The following is a 16863-nucleotide window of genomic DNA, read 5'->3' as shown; positions in this document are numbered from 1 at the left end:
GGAGTCTCTAATTTGAGAGTTCTTCCCATAGAGACTTTGATATTTATGCTAAATTCATCTTAGTCGTCTAGTTAAGAAACATAGTTTTCGACACTGTTTGATTGAAAGAGAATGGATGCTTTTTTTTTTAAATTTACCGGTTGTGAGTTCTTCCACAGAAGTCACAAAAGGAAATTACGTTTTATTTGATAGGATGACATTGGGGACAAATCCATCTTTGTCTTCAATGCACTTTCTGTGGAGGAAAAGAAGGCTTTCCTTTTGAAGATTAAAAAACAAGCCAAAATGGATGATGGTGAACAATGACTAGCAGCATCCAAAATGCACAAATGTCAATGAAAAGGGAGACAAGAGGAAGCATGTTGGCATTTATTTCAGCAGTTTGGTATACCAAAACCTTGTGTATGTCATAGACTTGGGATAGGCATCAATAGAATATTTGCCTTGTCTTGTGCATAGTGTGACAAGAAATGTTTCTAGATTTTGCCAAGCATTTCGTCTAGAAATGGGTTTTTAAAATGTATTTTATATGAATTATATATAAAACATAAATAATTATCTTCAGATTCTCTCTCTCTTTGAAAAGAGCTCTTAAATACACATATACACATTGAGCACTCTCAAAAGAGTCAAGCAATAGGTGACAACCTGTACTAGGGTGTTCGGCCCAATTCATTGGCGTTTTGCCTATTTCGGTGAAACGTTTCTAAGTGTTTTGCCTGCTAGAAATGCGTTTTTTGGTTACACTACTTGTGCATGAAAATCTTGCTTGTGATGTAAATACTACTCACATTGGTGTAAAATACAAATAAAAATGGTATGAGAGCATGTATCATTTGCTTGTCAACGTAGTATATTCTTTAAACATTAGGGCTACAACTACAATTCAAACCTATTTATTCTTTAAACATTAGGATTGCAATTACAATTCTCTTTTTTAAGAGAATGTGAGAGTCTGATTAGTCTTTCTGTTTCACTTGAACGAAGGGTTGGTGTTCTGTCAAGTATTTACTATGAAGGATTATTTAAAAAAAACAATATTCGTCAGAGGAAAGTGAGATGTACAGGCAGCCTTTCTTTTGGAACTCTCATATCTAGAGTGATGGGCAGTTAAATAATCTTCGGTTAAGAGCAAGATGTCTTTTGTGTGTGTGTGCGCATTCAAGGTTGGGGGGGGGGGGGGGGCAAAGGAGAGAAGATACAATCTTGTCTTCACACATATTAGATACCATCCTAGGTTAATATTAAGTGTGTGCGCGTTCAGGGTGGGGGGGGGGGCTGAGGGGAGAAGATGCGAGCTTGAGGTCTTCACACATGTTAGATGCCATTCTAGGTTAATGGGGCCCTTGCCATTTAGCACTTTTTGCCTTCATTGAGTTATACTGCGTCCTTGTGGCCTTGAGCTTGGAATTAACCCCTTTGCCAATGCCAGTACATGATTTTAGTTCTCATGGACATGTAAGCTCTCTTGACGAGCCACCTTTGACCATTCGTTTAATATCTTAACCTAGAATAAACCTAGCCATGAAACAACATAGGCCAACACTCACCAAACCAAAGATAATTACCTATGTTATGTACATTTACTCTTTCTAGAGAGCTTTGTTTAGAGGTCCACTTGATTGTAACATTTTTTCTCCCTTCTCCAAATTCTTGGAAAGATCTATCCTCCTCATTTGCATAAGCTTTAGCAATATCCATAGCTTGGCTCATATTGGATCTTGTTAGAGATCACTTCCTACTTTTGGACCATGTGGTCTATTGCACTAGGATTTTTTGAGATATTTTGATCGTCAGGGGACTTGCTCATCTACAACATTAGTGACCATCCTTGTGTATTTCTATGGAAACTTTAGTTCTGCAAATTTCTTGTCATTTGCATAATCTTTAGCATTGTCCATAGCTTGGCTCATATTAGAATGTTTTAGAGCTAATATGTCCTACATTTGCACGATTTAGTATGACATTAGGTACTTTTGAGATACTCAAATTGTAATTGGGCTTGCTTATCTACTACAACTATATTCCAATTCAACAAACATACTTACGAATGAATGCAATTCATATTTTAATCCAAACTCTTATGATAACCAATTCACGTAATAGGTGTCAAATTGAAATTTTTTTAAGCAACAATAGGTCGCTTAAAACTCATTGAAAAAATATGTTCTTGCAAGATACATCACATCTCATGCAAACATTTCATTTTTTTGTGCTTGGGTGAACCCCTATCACTTGAACCCAAGTCTTGCACCCTTACATGCTTTCCCACTTATGAACACAAGGGCTTCCCTATGTCACATGTCCTCCCATGTCTTTTGAACTTTTGCTATTTGGCACTCTTGGCCTTTGCCAAGTCATCATACCTCATTATGGCCTTGACTTTAGAACTAATTGCTTCCACAATACAACATGCGGACACCTAGTCCTATTATCAAGAACATTGACAAAGCATCTTGGACCATTAGTTTAACATTGTGACCCATAAATATTTTGAGCCAACAAACCAATGTAGATGCATAAATTGACCTAGACCATATGTATAGTTTTCAAGATGTATTAGCCATTCTATGGGTTGTGTAAAGACCTTTGTCAACCAATCCAGCCAAGGTCATGTTAAAGTGGAATGTATCCGTAGGCATCTTTAAAGCTAGATACCATCCTAACGTCTTATTAAAAACCGTTCAATCAGTCCATTCAAGGTCATGTTACACCATAATTGGAATGGAACATGCATCCTTAATGAATTCTTTTTCAAAGAGTGGCATCCTTACCTCTAAATGTAAATACTCATGATAGCATGATAGCCCATTGTGTTGGGTGAGCTAGAGGAACTGATAGACGTCCTGTTGTCAAAATTTTACCAATATCTCACTAAAGGGCACTCAAAGACGTTGCAAAATATTAATCCAAGCAATATCAATAGCAATTGGTAATGCATAGGATCGTAAAAGAAAGTTCCTATTGAATGTAGTATAAGGGATGGACTTGTAATTAGTCTAAGTGTTGACTTGTAATTAGCCTAAGTGTTGCAAGATATATTGGTCAAAGATGGAGGTAATAAAATTTGATTGTTCTAAGTTTGATAACATTACATTACTTAAAGAATTTGTGGAGACTTGAAAGAATTGAATGTTTGTCCTTCAAGCTTAAGCTATTAGGCCAATAAATTTCTCTAGTCTTTACTAGCAGTGGAATAAGGAGAAGTCTTAAATAGAACCTAAGTCTTGGATGGCACACAAAGGATTGATGATTTGCATCTAGCTAGGAATTAATCACCTTTGACTCTACCATCCCACGGTTTGAATTTTGGACAAGGATAGTTTTGGAGTTGGGTTCTTATGCCACTTGTTACAAAATATGATGGTCCCCTCATATACATCCAACTGATGTTCTTTATGTATTCAGAGATTTCTCTTACTATTACCAATTTGAGAGTAAAATTGTAGTTTTAAGGGAGAGAATTTAAAAAGATGTGTTTTAGCATCCCTTGAATTGAATTCAGTGACCCTTTGGCGGAGGAACATACTGATCCTAGTAGGTCTATTCCCTCATTCCCAAGATTACATTCAAAGGCATCAAAGGCAATTATTCAACCTTTAAAGGGTCTCTCATAGGCATAATCTTGAAGGATAAATTTCTAGAATATAAGTTGGAACTAGCACAACTCTAAATCTATGCTTGCAAAAAGCTCTCCCAACTCCACATGTTATCTATTTTTTATTTACAAACAAAAGAGTGCTTTTGTGATTCTTGTCACCTTAGCAATTGTGAAACATACTTATATAGGGAATATTACTATAAAGCAAAGTAGTGTATTAAAGACATAACTTGTAGTTGTTAGTATTTGATCAATCTTAAAAAAACATACATGTAGTTTGGAACTATGCTATCATCCAATTGGCTAAGGAGACTCCTTTATCAATTCTAGAGATCCTTGGATTGTGGGACATGCTTGTAGACAAATCCTTAGAAATATTGTAGGTGAATTCCCTATTGGAAGGTAGTTCTCCCAAACTAATAATTGCCTTGAGAAAAATGCATTAGCATATCCTCCATGATTTCATATGTCTTTGTTTTCCCATCAAAGTGGGGATGATCAGCCAAGATCAAGCTTAAAGAACGTCCTTTCTCAAAAACTCTTGCTAGAAGTGTGATAAATTGGTCAGTAACTCACTAGGCAAACCATAAAGTCCAAGAAGTTGGTAAATAAACGGTTGTGCTAATTCCTCTAAAGAATCTAACTATAAACACTTCCAAGGTTTAAAATATATTAAGATGGATCGACAAAACTACTTTAAAGATGTACATTTATGCTATTATGAATCTCCAATCACTCTTCAAAGGGTCATTTTTTCTCAAAAATCCATTCTATCCTCACATGAGCCTACTTTATCTAAATTTACAATTAGAAAGTGAGATTTAGAACCTTCTAATCCCAAAGCTATCCTTATCTTGATGCCATTTGAACTCTATAAAGGTGATCACAAGGCACGATTGGAATTCCCAAACTTTGTACTGGTTTATGGTGAATGAAGAAGAGCCAAGCTAAAAAATGATGCGAACATCTTGATCTAAGACTTTCCTATTTATCTTGATTAAATGATTAGGGTCAAAAAAGAAACTAAGCTTATAATCGCAACACTAGTTTCAATGGAGAAAATCAATGAATCGTCGTTGAGGTAAATCATCTAGGCAACCGTTAGTCTTCAAGGGAAATCCTTCTTCAAGTGGCCCTCGTTGCATACATCCAAAACATAGGCCCTCTTTGTAAGTTTTGACCAATTCTAAAGGAGCAGTTTTCTTCTTTGAATGTGATGTGTTTGATTATCCTTCCTAAGAGTAAAACAAATTCTTTTTCCTATTAAATCCACCAGTTTTCTCATTGGTTGGGATATTTGTATTCTTACATGTGGCTACAATCATATCATCATCGATCTTCATGAAACAAATCACTTTTCAAAAATGAAATCTCATTCCTAGAAACTTTTCTATGGTGGTCTCGATGAATCCCTTTTTGCTTTTGTTTTCTAAAGAAATATGTTGGCTTTTATTATACGAGGAGTGTTGAGATATCAAGCTCTACCCCCGATATATCTCCTGGATGACTATCATTTATGTCACCGCCTATGTTAGTTGTACTCGTGGTGTAGTTAGACTACCACGTATGTTTTTGGTTTGGGTTCACATATGAACCACGTATTCTAGGTTTTGACATATAGGGTATTTCCCTCTTCTATTGTATTGTTGTTGTGTGCAAAAGTGAAGAAAGGCTTCACCCTCCAACCTTGTGTCCTCTCTCTTTTGTGTGTTGTGAAGAAAGCTGAACTTGAGTCTCCTATCTCTCTCCCTCATTCTTTACATGGTATCAGAGCCTTGTTCGTGGTAAGGAGCTCAAGAAAGCAAGCCAAGTTTGTGGTGTCTTGGTAAGAGGACCAGTGTTGCTTTCCTATTTCGAGTTTGGGAGCAAATCTCTGCAGGTAGCACAGCCAGAAGTGCAGGAGTGCACTGTTGCAGATTGAGAGGCCCTTCGCGGTGTGGCGAGAGCGCAGTATATGCTGCGGGAAAGGGCAAAGCCCTTGGTGACTTTATTTTTTTGATTTGGGGCCGTTTCGGGGCCCGTTTTGGAGGCGGAAGTTCTTCGCAGACATTCATAAAAAGGCCCTGTTTTTCGCTGTGTGACCACTGCGCGGCTAGTCGGTGGAAAGGTGCCACCGAAATTGCATCGTATGCCTGTGTGCAGAGATATTGGGAGTTGCAGATTCATGCCTGTTGCCTGTTGATGCAAAATCGTCACTAGGAAGTGACTGTGTAGTGAAATACCACTTTCGTCAGTGTTGCAGATCTGCCCCTGTGAGGCTTTTTGCAGAAGTTTTGCTATTTGCCCTTGTGAGGCATTTGCTGTGTTTACAGGTTGCTGTTGCAATTCGTGATTTGTAAAATGTCTGAGAATCTGTCTACCATTGTCAGTGAGAAGCTTGACAAGAACAACTTCCAAGCATGGAAGTTCAGGATGACAAACTTCCTTATGGGAAAGGGAGTTTGGGATTACATCAGTGGTGAAACTGCAGAACCAGTTTTGGGTACTGCTCCCACTCCTGCTGAATTGAAGGCCTTTAAGGAATGGCATGAAAAAGCCAGAAAATGCTTGTATTGGCTATCTGTTAGCATTTCAGACTCTATGATTGTGCATATACATGATGTAGAGACGCCTAAGGAGGCATGGGATACATTGGTAAAGCTGTATAGCACAAATACCAAAGCACGAAAGATGCAGCTAAAGCAGGAGTTGCACAATGTGTGCAAAGGAAAAATATGAATATAAATGAGTATTCCTTGAATGTGAAAGGCCTTGCAGATTCTCTTGCCTCCATTGGAGCACCTGTTGATGATGAGGACTTAGTGTCCGTGACCTTGAATGGTCTTGGGAAAGATTATGCACAGTTTCGGACATCCATTGGAGTCCGTGAAACATTTCCTGATTTTCAGGAACTTATTGCTCTCTTGCTGAGTGAAGAGCAAAGGAATGGTGGTTCAGCCACCTCAACTTCTCAAGAGACTGCTTTCTACTCGAATACAGGTAGAGGCAGGGGTAGAGGAAGAGGCCGTTTTGGTGGCCGTGCAGGAAATCAGAACCAACAGCAACAATAGGAAAACCAGTCCTATGGAGGAGGACGTGGTAGTTCTAGAGGCAGGGGGAGCCAAAGAGGCCGTGGTTCATGGCAAAGGAACCAGCAAGTAAATAGCAGCACAGAATGCTATTATTGTGGAAAGCCTGGACACAAGGAGAATACATGCTATAAAAAACAGAATGACATCAAAAGTGGGAAGTTGCAGCAAAGCAACTATGCATCATCAAGTGGGCATGGTGACGATAGAAATGAGCACCTTTTTGTGATGCAGCATATGGTTAACTCCATGTCAGGAGATGCTGCAGCTTGCAATGATGTTTGGTATGTTGATTCAGGTGCCTCTAACCACATGACCAGTCATGGTGAGTGGTTTCATGATGTTAGAAATTTGGATAAGCCAGGTTATGTTGAAACAGGTGATGATACTGCGCACCCAATTACGCAGGTTGGCAAAGTGCCATTGGCTATGCAGGATGGCAAAACGAAGTACTTGGCAGATGTACTTCATGTTCCAAAAATCACTAAGAACCTGGTTTCAGTTGGCCAGATGGTTGAGCAAGGTCTGCAGGTTAGATTTAATCCTGATGGATGCTTCGTTGAGGACTTGAAAAATAAGTGCCGCTTGGTTGCGAAAGGCAACAAAAATGGCAGAATGTTCACCTTGGATGTTGATATGCCTGAGGTGAAAGCCGCTATGTTTGCGCATGGGAGAGGTGTCATTGCAGATATTGAGATATGGCACAAGCGCATTGGGCACGTGAATATACAAAGGCTGAAATCTATGCAAACGAAAAACATTGTTGCAGGTTTGCCTAAATTCAGAGTTGAGGGAATGCAAAAGGTATGTGAAGCATGCCAAATGGGTAAGCAGGCCAGACATGCATTTCCCAAAAATGCTAAGGTGAGCAGAAGACCTTTGGAAGTGATCCATTCAGATGTTTGGACAACCAAAGCTGCTTCTATTGGTGGATGCCATTATTATGTGACGTTTATTGATGACTACACTAGGAAGGTGTGGATTTATTTTATGAAGCACAAAAGTGAAGTGTTCAGCCATTTCAAGGCTTTTAAGGCCATGGTTGAAAAAGAGAAAGGTGTGCATATTAAAGTGCTAAGATCTGATGGAGGGGGAGAGTACTTTTCAGAAGAATTTTGTGAATATCTGAAAGAACAGGGAATTCAAAGGAAGTACTCATGCAGGTCTACCCCTCAGCAGAATGGGGTTGCAGAAAGGAAGAACAGCATATTGCAAAAGTAGGACGGGCGATCCTAAATGAGAAAAACATGCCTGATTATTTTTGGGCTGAAGCAGTAGCAACTGCTGTTTATATTATGAACAGAACCCCCACTGCAGCTGTCCATGGCATGACGCCTGAAGAAATGTATACAGGCCAAAAACCAGATATTTCTCACTTGAAGGTATTTGGTTGCATAGCTTATGTTCATGTTCCTGATGAGAAGAGAACAAAGCTGGATCCAAAGGCAGAAAAATGCATCTTTATTGGATATGCTCTGCACCAGAAAGGGTATCGCTGTTATAACCCTTCCACCCGCAAAATGCAAGTGAGCAGAGATGTTGTTTTTGATGAAATGAGCAGCTGGTATGCACCAACTGTTATGGTAGGAGATGCAGATGCAGGAAATGGGAATGCTGCAATAAATGCAGAGCAGCAATCTCAAGCCTTGAGTGGACCCAGAGAGTCCTCTACTACTGGATCTAATGCATGGACAGGGAGATTGAGATCTAGTGAATCGTCACATGGCAGTCCTGATAGTGTTGTGCAGGTATCACATAAGGGAAAAGAAAAAGTGGACCATGCTCCAGTGTTTGATGTGTCTGCTGGTAGCTCTCATGTTGATGGAGAGTCAAGCGGCTCTGAAATGAGCCTTGATGAGGAACTTGGGATTCCTTCTGTTGTTACACCTGGTGCAAGGAAAAGCAGGCATGATTTAAAGACTCCTGCAACTGATCCAGTTGTACGGAGGTCCACTCGTATTAAGTATCCAGTTGATAGGCTGAGATATGATGGGTATACAGCACATCACTATGCTTATATGGTCAAGGCTCTAGAGGAGCCAGAGCCCACATGTTTTGAGGATGCAGCAGGGCATAAAAATTGGGAAGCAGCTATGGATGAAGAGATGGCTGCCTTGGATGCAAACCACACTTGGGATTTGATGCCTTTGCCTCATGATAAGAAGGCTATTGGCTGCAAGTGGGTTTACAAAGTAAAGCACAATGCTGATGGGTCTGTTAGCAGGTACAAGGCAAGATTGGTTGCCAAAGGTTTTGCGCAGACATATGGAATTGACTATGAGGAAACTTTCAGCCCAGTTGCAAGGATGGCAACCGTGAGAGCAGTAATTGCTATGGCTGCTGCAAAGGGATGGTCTTTGCATCAGATGGATGTGAAAAATGCCTTCTTGCATGGTGACTTGCAGGAAGAGGTTTATATGATGCAGCCAGAAGGTTATGAGGATGATGCACACCCCGATTTTGTATGCAGGTTGCGCAAAGCCTTGTATGGCTTAAAACAGGCGCCGAGGGCATGGTCAGACAAGATAGGGCAATATCTTGTCACTATTGGATTTCAGATTTCCAATTCAGATTTTTCACTTTATGTGAAAAGGACAAACAGAGGGATTGTGCTTATAGTCATCTATGTTGATGACTTGATTATTACAGGTGATAGTGATGCAGACATTAAGGAAGTGAAGCTGCTGTTGAAGCAGAAATTTGAGATGAAGGATTTGGGAGAGCTGCGTTACTTCTTGGGCATTGAGGTTATTAGATCCCCGAGTGGGATATGGCTGTTGCAAAGGCAATACGGTTTGGACATGCTGTCCAAATATGGGATGACAGGCTGTAAGCCTATATCTGTTCCATTGGAGCAGAATGTGAAGCTCAATGCAGAGTCAGGTGAGCTTCTTGAAGATATTACTATGTACAGGCGCATAGTAGGTAGCTTGATTTACATGACTATAACCAGACCAGATTTGAGCTATGCTGTGGGGCTGGTGAGTCAGTTTATGCAGGCACCGAGGAAGCCACATTTGGATGCGGCTAGACGCATACTGCGGTATGTGAAGTCCACATTGCATTATGGACTGTTTTATGAAGCTGGGTGTGCATTACAGGTACATGGATACACAGATGCTGACTGGGCTGGTAGTGTCTCAGACAGGAGATCTACTAGTGGTTTTATGTTTTCCCTTGGGAGTGGTGCCATCAGTTGGAGCAGCAAGAAGCAGCCAACAGTTGCCTTGTCGAGCACAGAGGCTGAGTACAGGGGTGCAGCAATGGCTGCATGTGAGGTAGCTTGGTTACGGAAGCTACTTGCAGATATGGGACAGTCAGTTCATGCAGTAGTTGTCATTCATTGTGACAACATTAGCAGCATCATGCTTGCTAATAACCCAGTTTATCATGCTAGAACGAAGCACATTGAGGTGCATTATCACTTTGTGAGAGAGAAGGTTCTAGCTGGTGAGATTGATCTTGTCTATGTCAGCACTGAGGAGCAGGTGGCTGATATTTTTACGAAGGCATTGGGTACCGAGAAGCTTCGCAGATTTAGGAGCTTGCTTGGTGTACGTGAGATGGATTTGAGCTTGAGGGGGAGTGTTGAGATATCAAGCTCTATCCCCGATATATCTCCTGGATGACTATCATTTATGTCACCGCCTATGTTAGTTGTACTCGTGGTGTAGTTAGACTACCACGTATGTTTTTGGTTTGGGTTTACATATGAACCACGTATTCTAGGTTTTGACATATAGGGTATTTCCCTCTTCTATTGTATTGTTGTTGTGTGCAAAAGTGAAGAAAGGCTTCACCCTCCAACCTTGTGTTCTCTCTCTTTTGTGTGTTGTGAAGAAAGCTGAACTTGAGTCTCCTATCTCTCTCCCTCATTCTTTACAAGGAGAGACCCCAAAAAACAAACCCCCTCATTTACAATGATGGATTAACAAATAGGGCACATTGCTAAGAGCCCACGGTGCCTAAGCAGCAGGATGTCTAACCAAGAAGATATCCACTCACCTCACGAAGACTCAAACTTGCCACAAGAATTTATTCCTGAAGATAACATAAAAATCCACGTGTGTCATCCTCAGAAAACCCAATAGAGAAAACTCACAATACGTCCTTTGAGATCCATCTTGAGACACAAGTTGATTCCTTACTATCAAACCAAACAATAACACAACTGCCCACAGAAAGGGCTAGCATGTGGTAATGTAAAGTGCATCCCCTTTGAGTCACTCATCAAAGACATTCTGCAATTCAAACCTAGGGAGAAACGATCAATTAAAATGGACCTTTGGATAGACCCCTCTAGAAGCTGCCAAAGATTGCACAACACTGGACAAGCCCAAAGAAGATGCTAGACCCCTTGTATAGAACTTCCACACATTGGACAATCGGGATTCATGGCTACCGACTTAGCCAACCGGCCCCTCATGGGCAACCAAAAATGTAAAACCCTCAAGCCGATCCTGCCACCATCTTGGCTACAACCTCAACCTCCACTTACACTTAAGAATTCGTACCAAGGAATGCTCCATTAATTTCTTATATACAAATTGGACAAAAGTATTCCTTAAGTGGGACTCTCCATGCACTACCCCTCATCTCTAGAGTTCTTATTTGTATACAGCTGCATCTTCCTCACTGCTCGTCTTGACACATAAAATCATCCCAACAAGGTTAGTATGTAAGGGGGGGTGTCGGTATTTAGGGTAAAGAAGATGGAAAAATCCAAAGATGGATTGTGTGATCTCATTTAAGGGGTGCCCATATAGAGAGTGATGATGGTCTTGAGATGGCAAAATCCTAAGGGGGATTTTGTAATCATTACACGCTCAAGCTAACGTATAGAACAAAGGAGTAGGAAACGAGATACTTTGGAACTCCCTCCAAGTAGCTCATCTATAATGGATAGCTCGAGACATGGTAGCACACAATACTCCGAGGAAGGAAGTAAGGTCTCCTCTGAGTAACTCTTTTGGAGAAACAGGATCCTTCTAAAAGGATACTATTTTGATGAGCAAGTTTAGAAATGCATCTCCATATGGAGAAAGATACTGAAAAGTACAAGGGAACATGACTTTCCGCACTTCACCCATGTTCTTTTTTATAACCCTTTGCTTGAGGGCATGGTTTTGAGAGACTTTTTATACCAAGATTGTGTTGTGTGTAATGTTGTTTTGGAACAAACAATCTTGGATAATATCTTATTTACCTGGAAGCTCCACAAAAACCTATTAGGGTTTTTTTAATTCTCCAACAAAGACCTTTTATGCTAATGATGAGTCACATTGCTTATGCCATAAGTATGAACGGTTTATCAATAAAAATGGGGTCATGTGATTACTTGTAATTTAGGGATAGTTGACTATGAACCATTAAGATTAGAACTCATGAAGGGACTAAACCACATCCCTGCTAAAAGACCTTGTGTGCTTGATGCTCAAAAAGCTCTAGAGCAGTTGTGCCACTTTACTTGGAATATCCTCACCTTCTACAGTACACGTGTTCAGAAAGTTTTCTTATGTATACACAGCTTGAGCATGCTCGATATTCTTTTGTACAGTAGCCAAAATGCTAGAGAAATCTTCAGTAAATTGATCAGCAGCCTCTACTTGGTGCTTAAGGCAGAGGTCAATGGAGTAGGAATGGTCTTTCCATAGACAATTTGGAATGGAGATTTGCCAGTAGCAAAGTGCTTAGTGTTATTGTAGGCAAATTGTAATATGTGTATAGATTTGTCCCATTTGCCTCGCTAACCAGATGCGTAAGCACGTAACATGTCACAAATAGTATTTTGTGTGACCTTAGTTTGGCCATTAGACTTGGGATGAAAAGCAATGGAAAAATCTAACTTCGTACCAAGATTGTCAAAGAGTGCAGTCCAAAAGTTACTATAAAATTTACTATCCTAGTCTGGCACGATTACTTTTGGAAACCCATGGTGTATAAAGATGTGCTTGATGAACAAATGAGTAGCCTGAACTGCGGTCAAGGTCTTCTTACAAGGAATAAAGTAAGCCTACTTGCTAAATCTATCAATGATAGTCCAAATCATATCAAAACCTAAGCTAGTCATAGGAAATCCAGTAATAAAGTCCATAGAAATCTGCTCCCATGGGCCATCAAGAATTGGTAAAGGCATAAGTAAACCTTGATATTTACCCTTGTAGCTCTTGACTTTTTGACAAATAAGACATTGTGTAATAAAAGTTGCAACATCAACTTTAAGCTTAGGCCATAAAAAATCTTGAATTATAGTCTAATACGTAGCAGCGACGCCTCTATGTCCCATGTAGGGTGGTTGATGTACCTCTTCTAGTACCAAGTGTCGAAATGGTGCAGTGACACACAAGTGCTTTTCATAGAATAGATAGTCATTATGAATGGAATACGAGGCCATAGGGGTGCTATTAGCTTGCTTAATCTTATGCCAAATTTTTGAAAAGTCTCAATCAGTAGGATAGTCCGCCTTCATAGGCTCGAAAGGGTCTCCCTTGATGACTGAGATATTATTTATGCTAGGTCGACAGCTCAGTGGATTGGCAACTACATTGTCTTTGCCTAGTTGATATTGGATCATCGTTTTAAAGCTGTCAATAAAGGCAGCTCATTTAATGTGCCGATCCGAGATCACCGGCTGAGTAAGGAGGTGTCTAAGACTCTAGTGATCAGTCCTAATGAGTAACTCGGAACCCATAAGATAGTGTTTCCAGAGTTTAAGGGCATGCACCATAGCGGCTAGTTCTTTATCATACGTGGAATAATTTAGCTGTGCTGGTTTTAATTTACGTGACTCGAATGCAATTGGATGGTTATCTTGCATGAGCACAGCCCCAAAACCCTGTCCACTAGCATCAGTAACCATGACAAAAAAGGGTCTCGTAAAGTCTGCCATGGTCAAAACTGGTGTGTGCGTCATTGCACCCTTAAGTCGTTGAAAAGCTAAAGTGTGCTACTCACCCCAAGAGAAAGCACGAGTCTTATGCAGTAGTTCGATCAATGGATGTGCCTTATGTGCAAAATTTCTAACAAATCTGCGATAGAAACTACACAGTCCTAGAAAAGATTGTAACTCATGGATATCTTTAGGTTGTGGCCAGTTTACTCTCACTTCTACCTTCTTGGGATCTACTCGAATGCCTTCAGTTGAAACAATGTGTCCAAGACATTCAATTTCAGGCTGGAAAAAAGAACTTTTCTACGGGTTGGCATACAGTTGGTTCTCACATAAGAGAGAGAAAACAAGATTCAAGTGTTTCTCATGTTCCTCTCGACTCTTGCTATAAATCATGATATCATCAAAGAAAACTGCCACAAAGTCTTGATAGGGTAGGAAGATACGATTCATCATCCGACTAAATGTGGCAGGTGCATTGGTCAATCCAAAAGGCATAACAAGAAATTCATAGTGACCAGTTTGGGTTCTAAAGGTAGTCTTGAAAATATCGGGCTCGATCACTCTCACTTGATGATATCCTGACTTAAGATCAATCTTGCTAAAGATTGTGGATCCTTTCAACTTATCGAGTAGATCATCAACTCTCAGAATGGGGTATCGATTTTTCATTGTGATTTTATTTAAGGCATGATAATCAATGCACATTCGGAAAGTTCCATTTTTCTTCTTGACAAGAAGAACGGGTGCCCCAAATGGTGAGCTACTAGGTCAAATTAGGCCTCTAGCCAAAAGATCTTCTATTTGGGATTGAATCTCTTGCTACGTAGTAGGATTGTGCCTATATGGTGATTTACATGGTGGTGCGCTACCTAGAATAAGGTCAATCTTATGATCCTCAGGTCTAGATTGAGGTAGACTAGGGGGTAAGTCTTCCATAAAGCAGTGGTCATAGGTAGCTAGAAAAGGATCCAAAGGCTCTTGCTTAGTTTTCTTAGTCTCAGGACTAGCCTCAATCTTATTGACCATAACCAAATATGTCTTTTCATGTTTGCGCAAAGCTCTTTTAGCTTGGGTATGTGACAATGTAGGCCAAGAGGGAAGATTCTTGTCGCATTATAGAGTCATAGTCTCAGTGCCTTGAGTTAGAGTAATGGTGCATTCAAGATAATCAGGTTTGGCATTATGATCGACGTGCCAAGGCATCCCTAGAATGAGATCTTGCTCACGCAAAGGAGCGACTAAGAAATCACGGCTCTCAACTAATGGCCCTTATGTCACCTCAAGATCCTTAACCATTTGCAAACAATTATAATTCGATCCTTGAAAAGCTCATTTGACTTGATATTTTGTTTTGATGGTTGCGAGCCCTAACTTTTCAACTAAACTTTGTGAAATGAAATCATGGGTGCTTCCATCATCAAATAAGACACTATGTTCTTTTTCGTGCAATAGTGTAGTCATATGTAACAAAGAAGTACGAAAATAAGATGCACTTTTACCTAAATAACACTTACCTGAAGGGGTGTAGTAGGCATCTTCAGTGTTGTCCTCCTCATCCTTGCCCTCTTGCTTGAAAGATTTATCATGGGATCCATCATCAATGTAGTTGATCTATGCGGAGTTGTTGCACTGACTATTACCGTTGGTACGCCCATTGGCTCTCCCTCCATTGCCTCCATTGTTGTTGTTGGTAGCATTCTTTACTTGGGTACATGTCTTGTGTGTAGCAAGTGGATTCTTTGGTTATTCATAAGAGTAGTGTCCCTTCTCTTTGCATTCGTAACATGTGACAAGTTCTTTGGTTCTTTGACTAATACGTGACTTAGCAGGTTTCCAATTAGACTTACCATCATATCTACCAACTTTACCTCTTACATCCTCTTGCTTGAAGTATGAAGTATGCTTCTTTGCTCGAGGGGTGCGAGTAGCAAAGCTTCTTCCCTACTTTCTTTCTAACTCTAATGCGAAATCCATAGCATTAGAAGTTGTAAATGGTCGAAGCATACATACATTAGCATGAATAGTAGGACGTAAATCCTCAACAAAGGTATGACATTGCTCCTTTTGGGACACTTTCTCAATAGTTTGCAATTGAAGTAGAGAGGAAAGATATTTCTCAGTGTATGTGTCCACACTCTCATTATCCAACTGCCTCAATCTTCGCCATTGCTTGCGAGTATCCTCTTCAAACTGTGTAGGTAGTAAGCGCTTCTTGATTTTATCTTTGAATGCTTCCCATGTCTTTAAAACATGAGTGATTTTGGCAACCACACTCCACCATAATTGTGCACTGCTTGTCATATGACTCGCAGCAATTTTACCTTCTCGATCTCTTTGTGCCGTTCTCCCAAAAAGTATTGATTGAAAGAACTAATCCACAAAAGTAAAGCTTGTCCATCTCTTTTACCATCATATTTTAGAAAAGAAAAAGTTTTGCGATTAATCTTACCAGACTTCTTCTTATCACAAAGCTTGATTCTTATCACAAAGCTTGAGTGCTTTCAAGATGGCCTTTCCCACGTTGTCTTCATCGCTGGACTCATGTGAAGGAGTAGTGTCATGATGTCGTCATAGTGAAGTCTTCACATGTCGCTTCTTCTTCCTTTGATGTCTCATCTTGCTTCTTCCATGCTCACTATCACTGGTGTCTGATGATTTGTTGCTTTCACTTTTTTCATCATCTCTGTCCTTCATACGCTTCTTTGTGACTTCAGTCATCTCTTTTAACACTCGATTTGTGTGTTCTTCGTTGGCTTTATGCGTGTCGCACATGTTGCGCATGTACTCAAGTTCCTACTCAAGGTCCCGTGCATGATGTTTCCATGCATCCAGTGAAACAGATGCATGCATAGGTTCCTTGTCCTCAATCGATATAGGTGACTTCCAAGTTGTCGTCACTTGGCATAGAGCATCTTCAATCTCTTGACATTGTTGCTTCTCATGATGATAGCGTTCTCGCCATTCTTCCTCAGTAAGTGTCGTCGGTGTTGAACTTCTTCTTGACCGATGGTGATCACTTTCCACATCCTCATCATGATGTAGATCTTCAGGATAACCTATCTCTGATGGAATACGCCTTCCAGACATAGTTAAGTATGTGCATGGTGCAAAGAAGAAATCACTATGAAAGGAAATACACACAAACACAAGACTTATCTCAATTCGGTTTCCAAGATTTGAAAGCGGCTATTTGTCGAATAGTGTCTCTGTGGGCTCTTGAACTCACATGATTCCAACAAGTGAATCCACGTTGCAAGGTACAAAGCAAAGCTCATGTCCGATAGCACTTGTAGACTACCTCC

At 40.3% G+C, this 16863-nt stretch overlaps 1 protein-coding gene across 1 annotated transcript in view; it reads left to right on the top strand.

The window, feature by feature from the left end:
* LOC147879900 (integral membrane family protein) overlaps positions 1–667 on the top strand; it is a 106944-nt gene extending 106277 nt beyond the window's left edge. Inside the window, exon 5 of the mRNA XM_087371786.1 lies at positions 193–667. Coding sequence (XP_087227912.1) covers positions 193–306 — 114 coding nt within the window. The 3' untranslated portion in view covers positions 307–667. The remainder of the gene's footprint in view (positions 1–192) is intronic.
* Positions 668–16863: the final 16196 nt, after the last annotated feature.

Source organism: Dipteris shenzhenensis, chromosome 33, assembly GCF_047967505.1.
Source record: "Dipteris shenzhenensis isolate YYH24624 ecotype China chromosome 33, Dip_SZ_1.0, whole genome shotgun sequence".
NCBI classification, from domain to species: Eukaryota; Viridiplantae; Streptophyta; class Polypodiopsida; order Gleicheniales; family Dipteridaceae; genus Dipteris; species Dipteris shenzhenensis.
This window is presented reverse-complemented; position numbering and strand designations above follow the sequence as displayed.